At 38.5% G+C, this 25,150-nt stretch overlaps 1 protein-coding gene and 1 non-coding gene across 5 annotated transcripts in view; both read right to left on the bottom strand.

Moving 5' to 3' along the window:
- TRPM7 (transient receptor potential cation channel subfamily M member 7) overlaps nt 1-25,150 on the bottom strand; it is a 123,227-nt gene that overhangs the window by 81,497 nt on the left and 16,580 nt on the right. For all 4 annotated transcript variants that reach the window (XM_070422982.1, XM_070422992.1, XM_070423002.1 and 1 more), the window contains exons 2-9: nt 21,807-21,886; nt 20,106-20,144; nt 15,196-15,394; nt 10,317-10,530; nt 5,331-5,455; nt 4,319-4,490; nt 2,155-2,329; nt 9-132 (exon numbers count right to left, since the gene is read on the bottom strand). In XM_070422982.1, coding sequence (XP_070279083.1) covers nt 9-132; nt 2,155-2,329; nt 4,319-4,490; nt 5,331-5,455; nt 10,317-10,530; nt 15,196-15,394; nt 20,106-20,144; nt 21,807-21,886 — 1,128 coding nt within the window. The remainder of the gene's footprint in view (nt 1-8; nt 133-2,154; nt 2,330-4,318; nt 4,491-5,330; nt 5,456-10,316; nt 10,531-15,195; nt 15,395-20,105; nt 20,145-21,806; nt 21,887-25,150) is intronic.
- On the bottom strand, nt 6,802-6,936 carry LOC139001389 (small nucleolar RNA SNORA22). Its single transcript, XR_011469982.1, has one exon. It is a non-coding gene; the product is annotated as a small nucleolar RNA SNORA22 (small nucleolar RNA).

Raw genomic sequence — 25,150 nt, 5'->3', positions numbered from 1 at the left:
CTACTTACAAGCTCCTTTCTTTTCATGCACTCCATCAATGTTTGAAATAAATGAACTGCTTCACTCTGGCCGAAGTTAAATGTTTTTTTGATGGTTGAAATAATATCAGGTTCTGCTGCATCAGGAAGATTCCTAGAGTAAGAGGAAGCATAACTTAATTCACTGATTTAAATTTTCATTATTTGTAGAATCTAATATGAAATACAGGTGGATCTATGCAAGACTTTTAAAGCTACTGTATTAATATTAAGTACTTGACCCTTGGTGAAATTTTATCCTTCATGAGACTCCCACTATAAGTCATAAAGGGGGAAATGGAATGGAATGATTTTTCTCTTTGAATTATTTTGAAGTTTTCTACAAGGTATGTGTTTCAATATTAGTACTCATATTCTATAAGGTATTATATAAAGACTAGAGGCCCAGTGCATGAAATTTGTGCACGGGGGATGGGTCCCCTAAGCCCAGCCTGTACCCTCTCCAATCTAGGACCCTTTGGGGGATGTCCGACTGCCGGTTTAGGGCCGCCTAAACCGGCAGTCAGACATCCCTCTCACAATCCTGGACCGCTGCCTGCCTGCCTCTGCATACCCTCACTCCTCTGCGTGCCGGCCTGGTCACCCCCAACTGTCCCCCTGCTGGCCTGGTTGCCCCCAACTGCCCCCCCTTGCCGGCCTGGTCTGGTCGCCCCACACAGCCTGCTGTTCAGTTGTTTGGTCGTCCCTCACTACCCCCCCTGCTGGCCTGGTTGCCTCACGCAGCCTGCTTGTTCAGTCGTTTGGTCTTCCCTCACTAACCCCCTGCCGGCCTGGTCGCAGGCAGCCATCTTGTGAGGGCGTGAGGGTTAATTTGCATATTACCGCTTTATTATATAGAATTGTTTTAAGATACTGTGGTATGTAAAGTAGTATTTCACCAAAATGTCTTAAACACAAGCTCATGCACATTTTTATTTTTTTCTCAGTAAGTATTATATTTACATGGCTCAAAAATCTATATATATAATAGCCTAAGTAACCCTTACGACCGAACGACCAGAACTACCAGTTGACCAGTCACTATTACTCACACTGACCACCAGGGGGCAGATGCTCAATGCAGGAGCTGTCCCCTAATGGTCAGTGCACTCCCACAGCCACTCCCCGCAGCCAGCCGGCCAATCTCTGTGGTTCTTGCCCCCGGCTGGCAGGCCCCAATCAGGGCTGGGTGAATTTGTGCACCAGGTCTCTAGTATAATATAAAACACTCTAAACATAAAAATGTGAAAATTCATAATGAAAGCCTCCTTCCCACTGTCTTCCATCTGCCCAGTTTCACCTCGACTGCTGAAAAGGAACACTATTAGTGTGAATAGCTTTCCAGGACCTCTTTCTATATATACAAATAATTATCCTCTCTTTCCTTCCGACATAAAAGGTATAGCACAATATACATGCTACTCTGCATTTTCCTTATTCTGCATATATATTTTAGTAATCTTCCCAAATCTAGTACACAGATGACAATCTTACTCAGTTACAAACTATTCCATTGTGCAGACAGACCATAATTTACCTAGTCCCTTTGATATATGTTCTATTTTGTTGCAATCTTTTACTATTACAAACAATGCCGTAATAAGTGACTTTATACATGTGTTATTCATATATGTACAAGTATATCTGCAGAAATAATTGCCAGAAATGGAACTACTGGGTCAAAAATATGTGCCTCTGTATATCTGATAGATCTTACAAAATTGTCCTTTATAAAGATTCATGTATTTTAACTCATTCCAATAATGTGTCAAACTATTCCCTCAAGCCTTAGCAAGGTATCATATTAAACTTCAAATTTTCATGTTCATAACATACTGAAATGAATCTAATATTCTAAAACACCACAAGCCTCTTTACATAGTTATTAAAAACTTATTGTTGCCCTGGCCAGTTGGTTCGGTGGACAGAGTGTCGGCCTGCGGACTGAAAGGTTCCAGGTTCGATTCCGGTCAAGAGCACATGCCTGGGTTGCAGGCTCGATCCCCAGTGGGAGCCATGCAGGAGGCAGCCAGTTGATTCTCTCTCATCATTTATGTTTCTATCTCTCTCTTCCTCTTTGAAATCAATAAAAATATCTTTAAAAAACAACAACAACTTGTTTTAATCATAAACTTACCCTCCTTCTTCCGTTTGTTTATGAATATACGCTAGTAGATCTGCAGCTCTGCCTGTTCCCTCACATATGACAACTGGTACAGGAGGACTTTCCTGAAGGTATTCTAAAACTGTGAGGATAACATTTGGCCCACCTTCAAAAATAAGTGCCACCACAGGGACACCTTGACCAATTCCTAAAAAAAGGAAAAGATTCGTTAAGATATTAGGCAAAATTAGTAATTTAATCTTATTTTTTATTCATCAAAAACAAAATAAAGATAAAAGGCCAATATAATTTCTTTCAATACAGTGTTGACTTCATTTTAAGCATTTAACATACTAGTCTGGCATAAATTAAATACTGAATAAGTTACTTTTTCATTGACTTAAAGTCTGTTTTAATTGACAAAATTAGAAAATCCAATATATAATTAGACATACACTAGAATTTATGTATTTTCTGATAAGTAAAAATATTTTGTATATTTCACTAACAACTCTTGGTAAGAAATGTATAACATTAATTTGTTTTAGAGTTTGCTTCTAGTTGAATTTCTAATATATGTGTGTTTTATTTATTATTAAAACATATACTTCTGATTCCAAATAATTGAGACATTAACATTAACAACAGAATTAGGGTTACATAAAGGGAACTGATTAATAAAATACAAGAACTCTACAAGAGTAACAAATAAATTTATTAAAGAATGTCAATTTTTGTTTTTAATAACCTGCAATGCAGCGAGAGAATTCAAAATATACGTAATTATAGGATTAAAACATTCGTAATTTTATTTATTTATTTTTTAATATATTTTATTGATTTTTTACAGAGAAGAAGGGCGAGGGATAGAGAGAAACATCGATGAGAGAGATCAATCAGCTGTGCCTCCTGCACGCCCCCCACTGGGGATGTGCCCGCAACCAAGGTACATGCCCTAGACTGGAATCGAATCTGGGACCCTGCAGTTCGTAGGCCGACGCTCTATCCACTGAGCCAAACCGGTTCGGCAAAACATTCGTAATTTTATTTTATTTTATTTTTTAAAAATATATATATTTTATTGATTTTTTACAGAGAGGAAGGGAGAGGGATAGAGAGTTAGAAACATCAATGAGAGAGAAACATCCATCAGCTGCCTCCTGCACACTCCCTACTGGGGATGTGCCCACAACCAAGGTACATGCCCTTGACCGGAATCGAACCTGGGACCCTTGAGTCCACAGGCTGACGCTCTATCCACTGAGCCAAACCGGTTAGGGCAACATTCGTAATTTTAAAAAGAGATGCTAAGACTCCATCATAATTTGAATACAATGTTCTATAATTTTGAATTTCTATTTCCCTGTGTCATAGAGCTCACCTTCTTGGTTTCCTAAGATTACACAATTTCTCCTTTTTGAAATAAAAATCTAGATGTTGAGGGAACCAGAAAGTTTGACTATGGTTGAAAAGGAAGACCAGTATTAAGAATACCAACTCTGCGCCGAAACTGGTTTGGCTCAGTGGATAGAGCGTCGGCCTGTGGACTGAGGGGTCCCGGGTTCGATTCCGGTCAAGGGCATGTACCTGGGTTGTGGGCACATCCCCAGTGGGGGGTGCAGGAGGCAGCTGGTCGATGTTTCTCTCTCATCGATGTTTCTAACTCTCTATCTCTCTCCCTTCCTCTCTGTAAAAAATCAATAAAATATATTTAAAAAAAATAAAATAAAAAAGAATACCAACTCTAAGACACACCTACCAAAAAGTGATACTTACTCATGTTAAAAACTTTAAACAAGGTTATTCTTACTTTACAATAAAGCACATTTTCCTTTTTACTCTTCATCTTGAATTTCAAAGTCATGCATTAGAATATATCACACATTAAGATTATTTCTGAATTCTTTGGGCTACAATAGGATTATAATGGCAACAGAGCATCCAATGGACCTTTGTGGCTTCGACCTCAATATCTGAGTACCCTCAGATATTTGGCCTCAGGCTACTTTTCCTAGGTCACCTTATTTATCTAAGGTCAGTCATCCTTGGTTGTTTCACATGCTATCTTGCTACATAATAAAACCAGTACTTCAAAGAACATTCTATCTTTTAAGAATGTTGCTGGCAATTAATATAGCCCAGAATAATTTCAACAACGAATTTATAATTTCAATAATGAATTTATAAATTCCCTTACTAGCATGAATTCTTTGCTGATTAACAGTTTTTTCAAGTTCTCTTCTCAGCCTGACTTCTGCCCCATACTTTCCAACAGTGCCATCATCCACCAATATGAAATGGGAATGTAGATTATTCAGAACATTCAATTTGCTCAGAGGGTTCAATAAGGTTTGATAAGGAGCAACCACCTAAACAATATCAAATATAGGAGTTAGTGGGAAAGATTAAATATAACATAATGTAAAGTAAAAATAAACTGAAATAATCTATAAAGGAAAGTAAGGTAAAATTCCATTTACCTATGGCAACAAATAGAAAGTATCAGAGAATACATCAGAAAGCACTAGCTTTTAAGCAGCCAAAGATTAATCAGTAATTGGTTGAATGATACAACTAAATTTTGTTTCTTATTGTAGAATATATTTCATTATCACATGCAAAGGAAGCAGCAGCATATAAGTCAATAATGTGAAAAAAACATGATTAGTTTATTGGTGAATAAAGAGTAATACATAAAGCACACTAAATAAAAGCAATCAAAAGTCATATTGCTATTTTTCTAGCCATAAATAGGATCTTTAAAGTTGATATTAGAAATTTAATTGCACTTAAAGGGGATCATTATAAATTAGTCATTCCTTTTTGATAGTCTCTTGATAAACATAGCCAATTCACATCTTTAACCTATTCAAAGCATTTGATTTCTACTCATAGTAACAATAAATTAATTCTTAATGTTATGCAATCATTAAAAATTTAATTACAAAGACTGGCATGAAATGGGAAAAGTGTGAAATAATTATCTTAAAAAGGCAGAAACCAAAATCTACTAACACTCTAATGATAATTACTTGTATCTATGACTGTATATTCAAAATGATCAGAAGGAAACCTTAGAAAAATATTTTTTAAAAAGTAATTTGAAAAGTATTGTATGTTCAAGAATATTTTTAGTTGATTAAAAGATCCTTGTTTTAATTTTGCTTACAAGTAAGTTCAAATACAAGAAATTTAAAAATCATTCTTACATCTCTCCCAACAAGATCATTTCTGTTTTCAATCACTCCCCATGGAGCTATTCCAATAGTGCAAATCTTCCGAGATGATCTGGAAGCATGTTCTTTGAGGGCATCACCAACATGTTTGGCCACACCTGTTCATACAAAATAGAATTCACTTTATCTAAAAGTCTTCATTGTGTTCAGAACAATCGTGTGCTCCATCTGTAACATTACAATTTGTGATATTTTTCTTAACACATACAAGACAAAAGGCAACAAGGTCAAAAAAAACAAACTTACAAAGAAAACTCAAGGACCAAAGAGAAAAAAAACTACAATTTCGGATCACTACAACTGCCTAAAACACATAAAACTTTTACCATGTTCTTATGCTTACTTCTCTCTTAGATTCCTCAATGTAAGTAACTATCGTTTTTTGTTATTGCTCTACATACCATCTCAAAAAACAAAAAGTATGGCTTAGGACTATAAGCAACACACATACACCAACACACACACACACACACACACACACACCCCAAATAATTACAAAAGTTTTCTAATGAATCAAAACCTGGGAGAATAGAAAAGACAATTCAAAAGACCACATAAGTCCTCATTATGATTTGTTATGAACTTCCAAAATTCCTATGTTGAAATCCTAATCCTAGTACCTAAAAATATGACTGTATTTGGAAATAGGTCCCTTAGAGAGGTTATTACATCAAAATGAAGTGGTTAGGGTGGGTCCAAATCCAACCTGACAGGTGTCCTTACAGGAAAAAAGAGACACAAAAAGAGGCACCATGGACGCACATGCACAGAGGAAAGGCTACGAGAGGACACAATGAAAAGGTCACCATCTGAATGCCAAGAAGAAAGGCCTCGGAAGGAACAAAACCTGCTAACATCTTGATCTTGGACCTAGAGAAATATGAGAAAATAAATTTTTGTTCAAGCTACCCTAATCTTGTGGTATTTTGTTATGGCATTTGGCATTGTGGTATTTACAGTCTACTTTCAAAATATCATATAAGTGATCTTTGCTCTTGTAAACCTCTGCTTAAAACCATCCCTTCTCATTCAGAGAAAAAGTCACAAGTGATTAAAATGGATTACAAGGCCTACTATAAAGATCTTCCTATTATCCCTGGTATTCACCATGCTACCCAATCCTTACCACCATCACACACCCACAACTTTCTGATCTTATCACCTAGTACTACTTGCTCTTTCCACTCCAGCTATACTGAATGACTCCTTATTACTATTCTCCCAACACACTAGCTGTTTCTTCTTTAAATGCTGTACTCCGCATTACTCTTATCTTACTCCTTCATTTCCTTCCATCTCTACTCAAATGTCACTTTATTAGTGAAGCCCTCTCCACCATCCCCATCATCTCTACAATATATTTCATGTGTCTGCATAGCACTTATAATCTTATTATACATTTGTATGAGTTCAACATAGGTTTTATTCTTTTTTTTTTTTTTAATAATGTGCTGACTTTATGAATACATTTAAAAGGATAAACAGTCCTTTCAATGCAGAGGAAAAGAACAGACATTGCTCTAGCACAGAGTCAAAGCCAAGGGAACTATAAAGTTATTCTTTTTTTTTATCAATAACAGTTTATATCATATTATGTTGTACTAGTTTCAAGTGTACAGCATAATGATTAAGCATACACTTTACAAAGTGCTCCACCTGATATTTCCAGTACCTATCTGGCACCATACATAGTTACAGTATTAGTGACTGTATTTCCTATGCTGTACTTTACATCCCCATGACTATTTTGTAACTACCAAACTGTACTTCTTACTCACTTCACCTTTATCACCCAGCCTCATAAACCCACCTCCCCTATGGCAACCGTCACTCTATTCCCTGTATCTATGAATCTGTTTCTGTTTTGTTTCTTCATTTATATTGTTCTTTAGATTCCCACATATAAGTGAAATCATATGGTATTGTCTTTCTCTGACTGATCTATTTCACTTTACCCTCTAGAGTCCATACATGCTGTTGCAAATGGTAACATTTCATTTTTTATGGCCGAGTAATATTTCACTGTATGTATGTACCACATCTATTTTATCCACTAATCTACTGATAGGCACTTGGGTTGCTTCCATATCTTGGCTATTGAAAATATCACTGCAATGAACATAGGAATGCACGTATTCTTTCGAATTAGGGTTTCTTTGGATATAAACCTAGAAATGGAATTTCTGGATCAACCTGCATTCCCATCAACAATGCATAATGGTTCCCTTTCTTCCACATCCTCACAACACTTGTTTGTTCATTTATTGATGACTAGGGGCCCGGTGCATGAAATTCGTGCACTGGGGGGGGGGGGGGGGGGTCGTCCCCCCTCAGCCCACCCTGCCCCCTCTCACATACTGGGAGCCCTCAGGGGATGTCTTACTGACGGCTTAGGCCCGCTCCCTGATCCCCTTGGGGAGCGGAAATAAGCCGCAGTCTGGCCTCCCTTTGTGGGAGGCGACTGGGCTGATCAGGGGAAGGCACCAGCCCCATCACCCCGCTGCTGCAGCCACTGCCAGTCACCGCAGCCACCAAGGTGTTTGCATCAACACGGACTCCAGTCCCTTCACTATGAAAAATGACAACTTTCTTCAGGCATTTTCAAGATGTGTCTTTCATAGGATATGACATTTCTTTCTTTATTATTATTTTTCTTATCCTCACCTGAGGATATGTTTCCATTGATTTTTAGAGAATGTGGAAGAGAAAGGGAAAGACAGAGAGAAACATCAAAGTGAGAGGAACACTTTGATTGGTTGTCTCCTGCATGAGCCCTGACCTGGGCCCCGGCCAGGGAGGAGCCTGCAACCTAGGTACATGCCCTTGGTCAGAATTGAACCCAGGCCCTGCAGTCAGCAGGCAGAGGCTCTATCCACTGAGCCAAACTGGCTAGGGCAGGATATGACATTTCTTAGCCCTCCAGCAGGGGACCTCGTTTTTTTCGCCAGGACTGTGGTGGAAAAACCCTAAGTCACCTTCCTGGATTCTTATTACCCAAGTTACTAAGAATATTACCAGTGGCATACGGGGAGCTTAGCCAATGAGCGGTCAGAAAAGGTGTTTCCTCTGTAGTTCACACCAACTGCCTTCTCGGCCAGTGCCCAGGCCTAAAGCCTCGGGGCCTGGGCAGGGAACCCCCAGCTCTCTCCCATCAGCCCCTGCCCAGGCCTAAGGCCTCTGGCCAAGGTGTTAGGCCTGGGCAGGGGACCCCCAGCTCCCTCCGACTGTGGGCTCTGCCCCTGCCCAGGCCTAATGCCTCTGGCTGAGGCATTAGGCCTGGGCAGGGGCCCCCTCGGTTCTGATCACAGGCTCAGGCCCTGCCCAGGAGCCCCCTGGCTCAGGCCCTTCCTAAGCTGCTCAGGGCCCACACAGGGCCTACCTTGGAGTGACCTGGATGCCCGATGATGTTCCCGGGACCAAGACCTCTGGGCACCTATGTATGCAAATTAACCACCATCTTTGTTGGGTTAATTTGCATGCTCTCCTGGTTGGCTGGTGAGCGTAGCGGAGGGACGGTCACTTTACATGTTTGTCTATTATTACGTAAGATAGCCATTCTGACGGGTGTGAGGTGATATCTCATTGTGGTTTTAATTTGCATTTTTCTGATGATTAAGAACCATCTTTTCATATGTCTATTAGCCATCTATATTTCCTCTTTGGAGAAATGTCTATTTAGGTCCTTTGCCTATTTTTAAATGAATTATTTGTTTTTTTAGTGTTGAGTTGTTCTGAGTTTTTTATAAATTTTGGATATTGCCCAACCAGCATAGATCAGTAGTTGAGCATCGACCTAAAAACCAGGAGGTCACGGTTCGATTCCCGACCTGAATTGCATGCAGGCTCGATCCTCAGTGGGGGTGTGTGCAGGAGGCAACTCAATGATTCTCTCTAATCATTGATGTTTCTATCTCTCTCCCTCTCCTTCCTCTGAAATCAATAAAAATATATTTAAATTTAAATAAACAAATACATTTTGGATATTAACCTCTTATCGGCTGTATCAGTGGTGAGTAGCTTTTCCTATTCAGTGGTTTGTCTTTTCATTTTGTTGATGGGTTCTTTTGCCAAGCAAAAACCTTTTAGTTTGATATAATCCCCTTTTTTTTGTTTCCCTTGCATGAGAAAAAATATTACTCAGAGAAACTAAGATATTATACATTTAGTTATCTGTTTGTTATCTGTATCTCCCCCACCAGAATGTAATCTGCATGAAGGCAAATATTTTGTTTTGTGGAGTAATATATTTTCAGCAGCAGGAAGAATACTTAATACACAATAAGGCTCTAAAAACAGTTGTTGATAATGAATTAGATATTTGCAAACTAATTTAAGTAATAATTGCTTTACTTTGGACATTAAAATTAATTGGTCTTTCTAAAATCTAACCTGCAGATGTGATAGGGAAGACATAGAAAGATTATAGTATATTAAAAATTAATTTTGAAAGCTACTTCTTACTACTGGCTAGGCAATGGATTCCATTTTGTACCAATTTACCAGTAGCCAGAAAGTGACAGGAATAATAATAATACTTTGCTCTATAGTAGGGGTTAGTAACCTTTTTTTGTAAAGGGCCAAATAGTAAATGTTTTAGGCTTTGCAAAATATAGCTTTTGTTTTCTGCTAAACTAGCACAAAAGTAGCCATAAATAACACAAAACCAAATGAATGCAGCTATGTTCCAATAAGCCTTTATTTACAATAACAAGGAGTGGACTGGATTTGGTACATAGGTCATAGTTTGCCAACCTCTGTTCTAAAACGTATTATTTTTTAAAAAGACTAAATGAAAACCAAATACTTTTACATTTACCATTTATATCTAGAAACTGTAGATTATTTAACAGAAAACTGAATATATTTATATTCAATGTTGACTATTGTTTCAAATATCTAATTGATATTCTGAAAAAATTACAAACAGACTAAATAAAATTAGTATAATCATCACAGTACCTGTGTTTACTCCTCCAGTTAAAATCCAGGCTCCAGTTGTAACTGCAGCTTTAATAAGACCTTTTCCAAGCAACTGCTTGATTCGTGGGTGAAGCTCAAATTTCTGCATGCCCCCATGTACAGAGATAACAAGTTTGGGTAATTCCATTTGCCATTCTTTAAGCAGAAGTTGCAGAATGACTTCAGTTTTGGTGTCATATGATAGTCTGACATACTAAAAAAGATTTTTAAAAAGACAAAATAATTGACTATGTTCATAGGTTTCATAATACAACATTACACAACTTTAGAAAACTTTTATTTTAATTAATTATAAAGTAGATTTCATAGGCTACTTTTAATATATTTACACTTTGAATAAGCAAGAGCAAATGATTTTAAAGTTGGAAAGCCATTTTGTACGAGCTATAGAAGTAGTGGCATTCTAATGTTTAAAATTTAAGATTAAGATATAGCCCTAGCCAGTTTGGCTCACTGGATAGAGCATCGGCCTGGGGACTGAAGGGTCCCAGGTTCGATTCTGGTCAAGGGCATGTACCTTGGTTGCAGCCACATCCCCAGTAGGGGGTGTGCAGGAGGCAGCTGAATTGATGCTTCTCTCTCATCGATGTTTCTAACTCTCTACCCCTCTCCCTTCCTCTCTGTAAAAAAATCAATAAAACATCTACACTAATAAAAGAGAAACATGGTAATTGGTGTACGACCGCTACCCTTCCCATTGGCTAATCAGCGTATCCTTATGCAAATTAACTGTCAGCCAAGATGGCGGCCGGCAGCCATGCACTGAAGCGAGCAGGGAGGTTTGCTTCCTCCAGGAACTGCAGACTCCAACGTTCCCCGCCTCTCAACTGCAACTCTAAGCAACTATTACTATGTTGCAGTCAGCCCCAGACCGCAACATTGTATCCATGTTTTCAGCAGCGAGGCCTCAGAGCTAAAGCTGGCCCAGAATAAAAAAAAAAAAAAAGAAAACAAGGAGCGGTTGGGAGCTTTTAGTCAACTGCCAGCGGGAAAACAGCCCTCAGCCCCTCAGCCAGCCTGGCCAGGCACCCCAGTGGGGACCCCCACCCTGATCCAGGACACCCTTCAGGGCAAACCAGCTGGCCCCCACCCTTGCACCAGGCCTCTATTCTATATAGTAAAAGGGTAATATGCCTCCCGGCACCGGGATCAGCGTGACAGGGGGCAGCGCCCAAACCCCCTGATCAGCCCTGCTCTGTGCCCGATAGGGGGGGAGCTCCCCAATCCCCCGATTGCCCTGCGGCTCTGTGTGTGACAGGGTGAGGCGCCCCAACCCCCTGCCCCTACAGGCCCTGCTCTGTGTGTGACAGGATGCAGCGCACCAACCCCCTGATCGGCCCTGCTCTGTGTGTGACAGGGTAGAACCATAACCTCTCCATCGGCCCTGCCCTGAGTGTGACAGTGGCGGTGCCCCAACCCCCTGATCGGCCCTGCTCTGTGGGTGATAGAGGGTGGCGCCCCAACTCCCCTCCACGGGCCTTGCTCTGTGTGTGACAGGGTAGAGCCATAACCTCCCCACTGGCCCTGCCCTGAGTGTGACAGGGTGCAGCTCCTCAACCCCCTGATCGGCCCTGCTCTGTGCGTGACAGGGGGAGCTCCTCCACCCCCTGATGGGCCCTGCTCTGTGAGTGACGGGGGGCAGTGCCCCAACCCCCCTGATGGACCCTGCTCTGTGAGTGACAGGGGGCAGCGCCCCAACCCCCTGATCGGCCCTGCTCTGTGCGTGACAAGGGGTGGTGCCGCAACCTCCCCATCGACCCTGCCTTGAGTGTAACAGGGGGCGGTGCCCCAACCCCCCAATCAGTCTACCCTGAGGGTGGCATTGCAACCTCCCGATCCGCCCTGCTCTGTGCATGACGGGGCGGCGCTCCAACTCCCCAATCGGCCCTGCTCTGAGCCTGACCAGGGGCTGCACTTAGGGATTGGGCCTGCCCTCTGCCACCTGGGAGCAGGCCTAAGCCAGCAGGTCGTTATCTCCCGAGGGGTCCCAGACTGTGAGAGGGCACAGGCCGGGCTGGGGGACCCCCCTCCCCCCGAGTGCACAAATTTTTGTGCACCGGGCCTCTAGTATATATATATATATATATATATATATATATATATATATATATATATATATAAAGATTAAGATATAACTGTGTTACACTTCCTGCTTATATAAATTCATTTACTGTTCATCCAATTTACAAATTTATCCACAATTTTTATTAGCTTGTTTAACACTACGGTGTCGGGTGAATTTCCCGCCAAAATATAAGATGGCGCGGGCAATTATTTAGGTTTCCCGCGCAAAATCAGAGTTAGTTTAAACACGTAATAATATTCACAAAACTCAAAACTAAAGACGTCCAGACACAAGAAGTATTTCTCAATAACTATTCTCTTTGCATGGTGAGATATCCAGGGATATCGGTTATAAAATGAGAAAACAATACATTGGTACCCTAACGGTATTGTACTCGACCAGCGCCATAAAGTGTTCTCTACTTACAAGGGATTTTTATGATACCTATTACCCCAATGGGTATGAAACGGTTCGCATACGCAGGTAGGTATCTTTGTGAACGGCAAACAAACAAATATTTGGTAATACGCAGTTACAATCGGCCCGAGTTTACACGTTTCCCGCACTCCACCGCAAATCTATATGAACCGAGTTAAGACGGCTCCCGCGGAGTACGCGCAATTCACCGACTTAACTCGTTTCCCGCACTCCAAGTGTTAACTATGAGTATGCAGTGAATGAGAGGTATTAAGGCTAACTACAATGAGGGAAAAAGAAAAAGAGCCCTAACCAGTTTGGCTCAGTGGATAGAGCGTCAGCCTGCGGACTGAAGGGTCCCAGGTTCGATTCTGGTCAGGGGCGTGTGCCTTGATTGCGGGCACATCCCCAGTGGGGCGTGTGCAGGAGGCGGCTGATCGATGTTTCTCTCTCATCGATGCTTCTAACTCTCTCTCCCTTCCTCTCTGTAAAAAAAATCAATAAAATATATTTTAAAAAAAAGAAAAAGAAAAAGAAAGAATGATGAAAATGGAGGCTTCTACAACTCTTGCTATTAAAAAAGCAAATACTACATTATCTATTTAAAAGTTTTGTGTCAATGATCAAGTCCATTTATAGTAGGACTGTGGCTATGCAGTAAAGTAACAAAAATATTTTTAATATAAATGATGGTTTCCCTTGATGGAAGTAATTATAGATTTGATCCACAAATTACCAAAAATAATAAATTTTACTCAATATTCTAAGGTGTTCAAGTGGATTTACCAGTTTAATTTTTTTAAATCATTCTATAGAAAATAAACCATCATATCCTCTGATTTAGATTTTAAAAATTATATTTCTCTTAAGTGACATCACAAAATTTACTTGCTATGACCACTGTACTTCATTCTCTTTGTCTAATGCACCTATATGATTCAGCTCATAAGAAATCTGAAACATTCAGATGTTGGAATAAAAAACACTTTTAAACATCTCTAAGAAAGGTTCTTTACAAAACAATATATTGCCCATTCCATTACAAATATCAAACACCAATGGAAAAATATGCTAAAGTATCAGAATTCTTCAACACTGATTAAGATTCCAGAGTCCCTTAAGAATGATTTGAAAAAGATTTGTTCTATACTAAGTATTTCGGCATTAGTTTAATTTAACTCATTATTATAATTAATACAGTACATATAGTAGTGTTTGGAAAAGAGTCTAAAGCTAATTTTTTTTAAAAAAAATTATGTTAAGAATAAATGAGGAATTCTACTTCTGGCAATGAACTAGATTGCTCTGGACCATCTCTGCCCCTGGATACTAGAAAAACTAAAACTAGGTAAGTAACATCTGTTTTGAGGCATCAGAGGGCTATCAACGCAATGAAAACTTGTGGGTTAAGGATCCATGAGAATGGGACGACCAATTGGCACTATTTTCCTGTCAAGAGAAGGAGGCAGGCAGAACAATGTAAAGAGTAAAATGTTGGTAAATCTAAATGAAAAACAATTATGTTTTGGGGTTTAAAATACACAAAGAAATAAAATTCATGCCAACAAAAAGCACGTAAGCCATAAGGAAAGTAAATGCACTTACAAATGTTCCAAAGGATCTTGCATTGTCAGAAAGTAGTATAGTACTAATTTATAATAGTAACAAGTTAAAAATGTATTCATAGTGTTTATAAAAATACTGTCAGCCCAGCTGGCGTGGCTCAGTGGTTAAACGTCAACCTATCAACCAGGAGGTCATGGTTTAATTCCCCAGTTGGGGCACATGCCCAGGTTGCGGACTCCATCCCCAGTGGGGAATGTGCATGAAGCAGCCGATCAGTGAGTCTCATCATTGATGTTTCTATCTCTCTCCTCCTCTCCCTTCCTCTATGAAATCAATTAAAAATATATTTTTTAAAAAGAGAATATAAAAATAAAAATAATGTATAAATAACATGCTAATAAGGAGGAAAATAAAAAAATATATATTTAATCCAAAGACACAAGAAAAGGAAACAAAGAAAAAGTGAGATAGTAGACACTACTTTTTAAATTTTTGAAAAGAAACCCTTAAACATAAAGAAAGGTTAACAGTAAAATAAAAGAAAAAATTAGCTATGCTGATTACTGAAAAAAGCAGGCTTAGTCAACAAAACTGACAAAAAATAAAAGACATTTTATAACGATAAAAAGTTCAAGTCACCAAGGTATAACAATTATATATTTTACGCACTTCTACAAAGAACTTAAAAATATGTAAAAGAATTACTGGGACTGATTTCCTGACACAGCATTATATAAACTGTCATATAACAAGAATATATTATTTAAATAACAACGTAAATGAAGTAAAGAAACCAAATATGTGACATACTTTAGCTCTGTAGGAATGAGAACCCCCTTGAAAATTAATGACTCCATAAGCATCCGTTGGGCTCTGTTCCGTATGCTTTTCCACAGACCATTCTTCTAATGCCTGATTAAAATGGTCATCCAATTTCACATCTGAGTATTTCATGGCAAGACTTGCAGTAAAACAAGCATGTTGCTTGACCAAGCGACCACAAAAACACCTAAAGAAAAACAATAAAATTAAAGACTTTAAAAAAAATTAGTCAATGAAAAACTGAATTAAGATGAATGAATCAAAGAGCAATACAAAAATAACTTGAGCTTTTGATTTTAATATAGCTAATACCAGTATCTTCACTATAGCACTGAAATAGTACAAATACATTAGTATATAATGATATATTCATCTAAATTCAGTGTGAGCTTCTACAAAATATAGTATAGTTATATAATAAGAATAGTATTCAAACACAGAAAGAAATGAACCACTAATAGACACAATAATATGATGTATCTCAAAATCATCATGCTGAATGAAAAAAGCTGGATGCCAAAGAGTGCATATTTATGATACCATGTATACAGAATTCAAGAAAATACAAATTAATTTATATACCCAAGGATATGTTAAGAACTGCTACACAGCAGGTTATATAATTTCTAAAGTTCACAAAACACAGGCAATAGTTTGTGTTTCTATCAGAAAAAATCAAGAGATCTCATAATACGGGAGGTCTATAATATAATAGGGTCCTCAGGAGAGTAATGACTATTAGAAAGGCTAACTAAGACCAAGACTACATATGCCCTGACAGAGTTTAAGAGCAAGACTTGAAAGGACCAAAGTTACTTAAATGCATGCTAAAATAAGTCCAAAGCTAGTGGAATACAACAAAACCCAACATCCAAAACATAAAATTCACAGTGTGCAGCAACCATCAGAAAATACAAGGCAATCAAAAAAGCAGGAAAAAATAAGTGAAAAAATATCACTAATGAAGACCCAGAAATTGTACAGAGGTAATGAAATTAGCAGAAAAGGACACTAAAACAGCCATTATAAATAAGTTCAAACTATTAAGAATATGTTTGGAAAAATTAGAGGAAAACATTAACAGGATGAGGGAGGAACTGGAAAGGTTTTCTTTTTAAAACTAGAGGTCTGGTGCACAAATTCATGCACCAGTGGGGTCTCTCGGCCTGGCCTGTGGAATCAGGTTGAAACCAGCTCTCCAACTTCCCCCAAGGGGTCCTGGATTGCAAGAGGGCACAGGCCAGGCTGAGGGACCCCACCGGTGCACAATCGAGGCCAGGGAGGAACGCGGGAGGTTGGCCAGCTGGGGAGGGACCACGGGAGGGCAATAGGGCATTTCCGGCCCATCTCGCTCAGTCCCAATTGGCTGGACCCCAGCAGCAAACTAACCTATAGGTCGGAGCATCTGCCCCCTGGAGGTCAGTGCACATCATAGCGACTGGTCATCTGTCTGCCCCCTGGTGGTCAGTGCATGTCATAGCGAGTGGTTGAGCAGCCTTAGCATGTCATTAGCATATTATGCTTTGATTGGTTGAATGAACAACCAGATGACCAGACACTTAGCATATTAGGCTTTTATTATATAGGACTAGAGGCCCAGGGCACAAAATTCGTGCACGGGGTTGGGGTGAGAAGGGTCCCTCAGCCCAGCCTGCATCCTCTCCAATCTAGGACCCCTCGGGGGCTGTCCAACTCCCGATTTAGGCCCGATCGACATCCCTCTTTCAATCCAGGACCACTGGCTCCTAACCGCTCACCTGCCTGCCTGCCTGATCGGCCCTAACAGCTCCCCTGCCGGGCTGATGGCACTAACCGCCTCTGCCTGCCTACCTGATCACCCCTAACAGCTCTCCCCTACCAGTCTGTTCACCCCTAAGTGCTCTCCTCTGCCGGCCTGATGGCCCACTAACTGCTCCCCTGCTGGCCTGATTGCTCCCTAACTGCTCCCCTGCAGGCCTGATCACCCCTAACTGCCTCTGCCTCGGTCCCCACCACCATGGCTTTGTCCGGAAGACATCTGGTCTATCCGGTCTAATTAGCCTATTACCCTTTTATTAGTATAGATACCCCAACTAGGATAGCTAAAGAAATATCTGAAATGAAAATGTCCTAGGGTTGGATTTATAACATATTAGACACTACAAAAAACAACAATAGTAAACTTGAAGACAGCAATCGAATCTATCCAAAATGAAACACTGAGAGAAAATACTGGGGGAACAAAAGGAGTAAGAACATTAGTAACCTGTGGAATAATTTACAAGCCAAAACTTACTGTTACATCTTTAAAATGCTAAAAGGGAAAAAACTCTATCAAATTAGAATCTGAGGAATAAATTTAACCAAGGAGATAAAAGACCTGTACTCAGAAAATAAGACAATGAGGAAAAAAATCAAAGAAGATACTAATAAATGGAAGCATATAGCATAATCATGGATAAGAAGAACTAATATCATTAAAATGTCCACACAACCCAAAGCAATCTATAGATTCAATGCAATTTCTATGAAATAACCAATAACATGTTTCACAGAAGTAAAACAAATAATCCAAAAATTTATAAGGAACCATAAAAGACCCTGAATAGTCATAGCAATCTTGAGGGGGAAAACAAAGTTGGAGTTATCAGGCCACCTGAATATTCAAAACAGCATGACACTGGCATAAAAAGACATAGATTAATGGGACAGCAGAGGAAGCCCAGAAATAAACCCACACCTATTTGGTCGATTAATATTTGACAAAGAAGGAAAGAACATACAATGGGGTAAAGACAGTCCATGCAATAAATGGTGTTGGCTAGGGAGTTTAAATGCCATCCTGGGAAATGGGTATTTATGGTAGGTGAGCTTTTTGCTTAAAATTCTGAAATTATATAATCAACACTAAATTAGCAGAAAAAATAAATTAGGTATTAGTATTAAACACTAAAATCAACATGCCACCATCTGTATTAACTCTGTATCTTTATATCAATGATAAAATATACAAAAATTCCCAGGTTAACATCTTCAAAGGAAATATCTGTATGTATTTTCTTTCTAAAAAAATTTAATTAGTTTTCTCATATTGATTATTGTGTGCACACAATGAAAAGTATTTACTATACATCTGATATTCAATTATTTACACAAGTAGTTATGTTATAGCAAATAAATAAAGATCAGAATGTAACAAAAGTATAAAAATTACCCTTTACAAGTGGCTTAATGCAACAATGGCTTATTAAATAATATTGTGATATTTTCAAACTATTATTGCCTAAAAAAATAATAAGTGGTGTTAGGAAAATTGGAAAGATACATGCAAAGAATCAAGTGGAAATTCTAGAACTAAAAAATATAATGCATGAAAATTTAAAAAAAAAATATTCCATGAAATAAAAAGTTCACTGGATGGGCAAAACAACATTTTGAAAATTGCAGATATGAGATTTAGTGAACCTAAAGAAAGATCAATGTAAATTTAATAAATGTAAAAAAGTTTTGATTTTAAAAAATGGCACCAGTGATCTGTGGAAAACATCAAGCAATCTAACATAGGTATAACTATAGTCCCATAAGAAAGAGAAAACAGAATGAGGCAGAAAAATATTTTAAGAAACAATGGCTGAAAACTTCCCAATTTGGTGGAAAATATGAACTTTCAAATATTGACACAAGCAAAGTACAAAAAACCACTCTCAGGCACATTGCAGACCTGGCTGTAAAAACCAAAAATACAGAAGAAAAATACACACAACACTTTAAAAGTAGCTGGAGGAAAAAAACACCCATTACATACAGAAGAACAGCTATGTTAATAATAGCTAACTTTTCACCACTAACAAGATCCAGAATACAGTATAATACCTTTAAAGTGCCAGAATGACAGAACTGTCCACTCAGAATTCAATATCTAGTGAAAATATCCTTTAAGTTTGAGAGTAAAATTAACATTTTCTGATAAACCAAGCCAAAAAAATTCATCTCCAATATATCTACATTATACCAAAGGCTAAAGGAAATTCTTTAGCTTGAATGGAAAAACACCAGATGTAATTTCCAATCTAGAGGAACAAATGAATAAGACCAGAGATGGTAAATCTCAATATATCTAAAATGAACTCATTCTATGCACATTTGTTCCTAACCTACCAACCAGAGACCTATTTGTCTTCCTCTTATGTTCTTTCATCAGATCTTAATGAGCATACTATTTACTTAGTTGCCTAATTAAGAAATTTAGGAACCATCTCAAATTCTCCTTTCTCCACACATCCACTAAGTCATAGAGTTTATCTCATTTATCCTTTCAAATATGTCTACTTCTCTTCAGCATCATAGCTACTATCTTAATTGAGCCTTTATGTTGGAGTTGCCAGAATTACTCCAAAACTTTCCAAACTATTTCTTTCTCCCAATTCAATCTCCACTGTATTGAAAGAAGAAATGAAAGAGAAAAAAAAAAAGAGAAAAAGAAGCCTGTTACTTCCCTATACAATATCCTCTTAACATGCAATCAAAACCATGTGGCATATACACAAAGAGCTTAAATGATTTGGCCCCTACTCATTTTTCCAGACTCAGATCTCTCCAACATCCATCTTACATTCTCAAGTTTTGTGACAGAACCATAATCTCTTCCACTGTCAAGTATTCCCACATCCTGTTCTCTCTGCCTAAAATCACTCCCCATCCATCTTTACACAACTAATTCACATTTAACTTTAGAACTCTGCTCAGGTAGCTTCACTTGAGTTTCAAGCAACCTTACCTGATCTTTCACCTCCCAGGTCTGAGTAAAGTAACTCTCAAATATATAGCCTATAAGTTTTATCCCACTGTATTCTGATGTTTCTAATAGATTAGTTTTATTTTTAAAAATGTGTGCAATAGAGTTATGTTATTAAACTTACCTGACAAGTTGCTGACAAATTTGACATCCTGGAAGGCATCTATAAACAAGGTAAATTTATTACTTAAAGGGGAAAAGTTTTTATAGTTTAAACTAACCTATATAAAATCTATATAGAAGTATAAAACAAAGAAAAATTATATAGTTTATTTTTCAGTTGATATCATAGGTCATTTTTATACTTTACACATTCAAGTAACTACTTTTTAAAACTCACATGGTTTTCATATTTTTAAATATAAGTAGGTATAACATAAAACCCAGAAACTAAAAACTGATAGATTTAATTATGTAAAAATACAACATTTCTACATGACAAAAATGTACAACTAATAGTCTTAAAACAAATTGAAAAAAATATTTGCACACCAAAAGGTTAGCTTCCCTAATACATAGAGCTTCATCAAATCAATATAAAAAAAGGAAAATATATGAACATATAATTCACACTAAAAACATACATATGAAAAGACATTTGACTAGAAAAAAATATTTTTAAAAACCTTTAAGATAATATTTTCATGAGAAGATAGAATATAGTAGTCCTGTCTGTTGGGGGGTGTATACTAGTAAATTGATATAATCTCTACGAAGGGCAAGTTGGCATTACTCATCAAAATAAAAAACGTAGACTTGTTCACAAAACCTAGTTCCAGTACTAAAAGTATACGCTAAAAAAATATCTGTAACACATGTAAAATGATTAATGAACAAGGTTTATTCATAACAGCTTTTTTCGCCTAACAGCAAAAAGAAAAACAGAGCAGCTAAAATGTCCATCAATTCAGGACTACTAAAACAAATTATGATACAGACATATAATTTAAAAGGATGGAACAATTAAGAACAAAGTGGTTATCATCAAGATAAACACAATGAACTAAACAGTATGTATTTAAAGTAGAGAGGGAGAAGTAGAGAAACATCTACGTGGACATGCAAATACTGTATTTCTGGAAGGTATTCCAAGAAATAGGCAATAATGGTTTCCTTAAGGAAGGGGAACTTAAAGGAGGCTTTCACTTACTAGTATAACTTTTGGTACTTTGTAAATCCATTTGTTAACCTATTCATATAAAATTAATTTTAAGCCCAACTAGCATGGCTCAGTGGTTGAGCATCAACCTATGAACCAGGAGGTCACAGTTCAATTACTGGTCAGGGCACAAGTCCAGGTTGAGGGCTCCATCCCCAGTGTGGGGTGTGCAAGGCAACCAATCAACGATTCTCTCTCATCTTGATGTTTCTCTCTCTCCCTCTCCCTTCCTCTCTGAAATCAACAAAAATACATATTTAAGAATTTAATTTTAAAATCAATTGATGTAAAAAGAAATGACCAGTTGTGATTATAAATTATGTCTTCTGTGAATTGCTACAGCCCAGGATACTTACTTAATAACAGCTTGAGATTCCTTTAACATCTAATGAGTATTTTTATTATTTTGATTGCAAAATGAAATTAACAATATTATAGGAAATAAATTAAGGATAATACAATCTATTTTTTAAATAAAGCAATATCATAATTTTCTCTCAATGAAAGAATAATAGTGTTTTAGTTTAGAACTGGGATACTGAACTATGGATATCTTAATTCTAAACCCCATCTCTATGAATTGTTATGGCTTTTAATATGTAAATTAGCAATACAATTTACATCTAAATTCCTAGAAGAGTCCAGAAGAAACAAAGGTGTTCTTACCTGTGAGGGTCTTTGGAACTTGGTATAATATATACACATTCCCTCTTGGTCAAAGTGCTTTCTATCCAGGATTTCTGGGACTAAAACAAAAAGTTTTAAAAGATGGTTTATAAATTAACCTACTAATTTTTTTAAAAATATATTTTATTGATTTTTTTACAGAGAAGAAGGGAGAGGGATAGAGAGTTAGAACATCAATGAGAGTGCCGAAAACCGGTTTGGCTCAATGGATAGAGCGTCGGCCTGTGGACTGAAGGGTCCCAGGTTCGATTCCGGTCAAGGGCATGTGCCTGGGTTGCCGGCACATCCCCAGTGGGAGATGTGCAGGAGGCAAGCTGATCGATGTTTCTCTCCCATCGATGTTTCTAACTATCTCTCTCTCCCCCTTCCACTCTGTAAAAAATCAATAAAATATATTTTTAAAAAAAGAAAAAAAAAAAACATCAATGAGAGAAAACATTGATCAGCTGCCTCCTGCACATCCCCAGCAGGAGGTACATGCCCTTGACTGGAATCAAACCTGAGACCTTTCAGTCCACAGGCCGATGCTCTATCCACTGAGCCAAACCAGTTAGGGCAACCCACTAATATTATAAGGAAAGAATGTAATTACAAATACATGAAAAGAAATAGTTCCATACTATTTGTTTTTCAGTTTGCGAAATATTTATTACAAACTACATACTTCCTGATGACAGCACACCTAAAATATTAGAATCATCCCATTTAAGTCCAGTGTGATTTACATTACTATATCTACAGTGTATGCAGATACTGTTGCTTCAAATAAACAGAAAGGAGGAAAATTAAGTTTTAGATTCCTACTATGGGCCAAAAACCTCAAGAGGGGCTGATGTAATCATTGAAAAGGCAATTAAAAGTGACTGTCAGATTTAACTAAAAAAAATAAAACCTTCCGGTGGCTCTTTCTGGAGGATGCCCACCGTTTCTTCCCTCTTAGGCGTTCATCTTTACTTTTCTCTCCTAAACTCTAAGAGTCCTCAGAAAACTTGCAACTAGGGGGACATTGGGCAGTGGTAACTCAAAACCTGTCTCCAAGGTTCCATTTTCTCTGACTTTTCAGTGTGCTAACAGCAGCCCCACTGTGGCTCACTTCTTTCCTTTAACAGTTCTAGGGAGCCAAAACAGAGCATGCCTAGGTTCTCTCCTGTTGCTGCTTCTACCCTAAGCTCTTCCTTTGTTTCACTGAGTGTGGCTCAGTTGGTTGGGCATCATCCCTTTTACGGAGAAGTAGCTGGTTCCATTCCTGGTCAGGGCACATGCCCAGGTTGCAGCTCGATCCCCAGTAGAGGGCGTGCAAAAGGCAGCTGATGGATGCTTCTCTCTCATCACTGATATTTCTATCTCTCTTTCTCTCCCTCTCTCTTCCTCTCTGAACTCAATAAAATAAAATAAATAAAAAATAAAAGAATCCCATAATACCATAAGCCACACTTGGTACCAGCATCTTAGAAAAACAGATTGGGGGGGGGGGGGGGGGTGTCACAGGTTGCTTACAAAGAAGTCCTGGGATCAACCATGCAGCAGAGCTCAAGTACAAGGTGACAAGATACACACCGAGAAGATACAGGATCTGCCTTACCTCATGCCCTTCAAAAGCCAATATTCCTCAATACAACCTCATAGACATAGCTTCCAAGGCCCCCACAAGGGATATGCCCACTTACAGGAGCCACCACATACACAGGAAAACTCAAAGCTATGACTTCCCTATTTCTAGATATTTAGTTTCACAACCCACATATAATTTACCCACGTCATAAAAAATGTTGCCTAAAAACATAGTTGAGTCCTGCCAGATGGCTCAGCTGGTTGGAGCATCATCCCATACACCTAAACATTGTGGGTTCGATTTCCGGTCAGGGAACATATCTAGGTTGTGAGTTCAATCCCCAACCGGAGCACATACTGGAGGCAACTGATAGGTATTTCTCCCTCACAGCGATCTCTCTCTCTCCCTCTCCCCCTCTCCTCTCCCTTCCTCTCTCTCTAAAATCAATATAAACATATCTCAGGTAAAGATTAAGAAACACAGCTGAGCCCTAGCTGGTTTGGCTCTGTGGATAGAGCGTCGGCCTGCAGACCAAGGGGTCCTGGGTTGGATTCCGGTCAAGGGTACATGCCTGGGGTTGTGGGCTCAATCCCCGGTGGGGGGGCGTGCAGGAAGCAGCCAATCAATGATTCTCTCTCATCATTGATACTTTCTATCTCTCTTTCCCTCTCTGAAATCAATAGAAATACATTTAAAAAATTAAAAAAGAAAAAAAGAAACATAGCTTAGCCCTGGATGGGTGTTGGTTGGAGCATCGTGTGGACACACCAAGGTTTCAGGTTCCATCACCAGTCAGAGCACATACAAGAAGCAACAAATGGATGCATAAGTAGGTGGAACAAATCAATGTTTCTTGCTCTCGCTGTCTCTCTCTCTCCCCTCCATTCCTCCTTCTCTCCCTCTGTCTCCAAAATCAATGAATAAAAATGTTAAAAATATATATATTTAGCCTTGTATCTCTTGTAAACCTTTGTCCAAAGTGCATATAACAAGAGATAACTTTAATTAGCAGATACAGCGTATTTGCCAGGCACGGTTCTAAATATTTTACATGCCCTGACCAGTTTGGCTCGCTGGATAGAGCTTCGGCCTGCGGACTGAAGGGTTCCAGGTTCGATTCCGGTCAAGGGCATGTACCTTGGTTGCAGGCACATCCCCAGTAGGGAGCGTGCAGGAGGCAGCTGATTGATGTTTCTCTCTCATCGATGTTTCTGACTCTCTATTCCTCTCCCTTCCTCTCTGTAAAAATCAATAAAATATATTTTTTTAAATAAATAAATATTTTACATGCATCAACTTATTCTATATTCACAATAATCCTATAAGTTGGGTACAATTAGTATTCCCACATTACAGATGCAAAGACTTAGTAGTTAGATGTGAAAGTTAGGGAATTGCCCAAAGTCACACAGCTAATAGTTTGCCCTGGCTCCAAAGCCTTAACTGACATTTTAAGAGAAATTTAGATATGCATTTCAAAATCACTTCATATGCTTTAAACAAGCCACCTTTCTTACATTTTTTGTAAAATCTATAAGTAGAAATAGGTTAATGATTTCCAAAAGAGAAATTTCTATGTGATCATTCTGTATAAAAATGTTCTGAATTTGGCCCTAGCTGGTTTGGCTCAGTGGATAGAGCGTTGGACTGTGGCCTGGAAGGTTCCAGGTTCGATTCCGGTCAAGGGCACATGCTTGGGTTGCGGGCTTGGTCCCCAGTAGGGGGCGTGCAGGAGGCAGCCAATCAATGATACTCTCTCATCATTGATGTT

This window comes from Myotis yumanensis, unplaced genomic scaffold, assembly GCF_028538775.1.
Source record: "Myotis yumanensis isolate MYYU_CA2020_CCGP unplaced genomic scaffold, mMyoYum1.0.hap1 SCAF_1, whole genome shotgun sequence".
In the NCBI taxonomy this organism is placed as follows: Eukaryota; Metazoa; Chordata; class Mammalia; order Chiroptera; family Vespertilionidae; genus Myotis; species Myotis yumanensis.
Note: the sequence above shows the minus strand (reverse complement) of the source record. Positions and strands in the feature narration are given on the sequence as shown.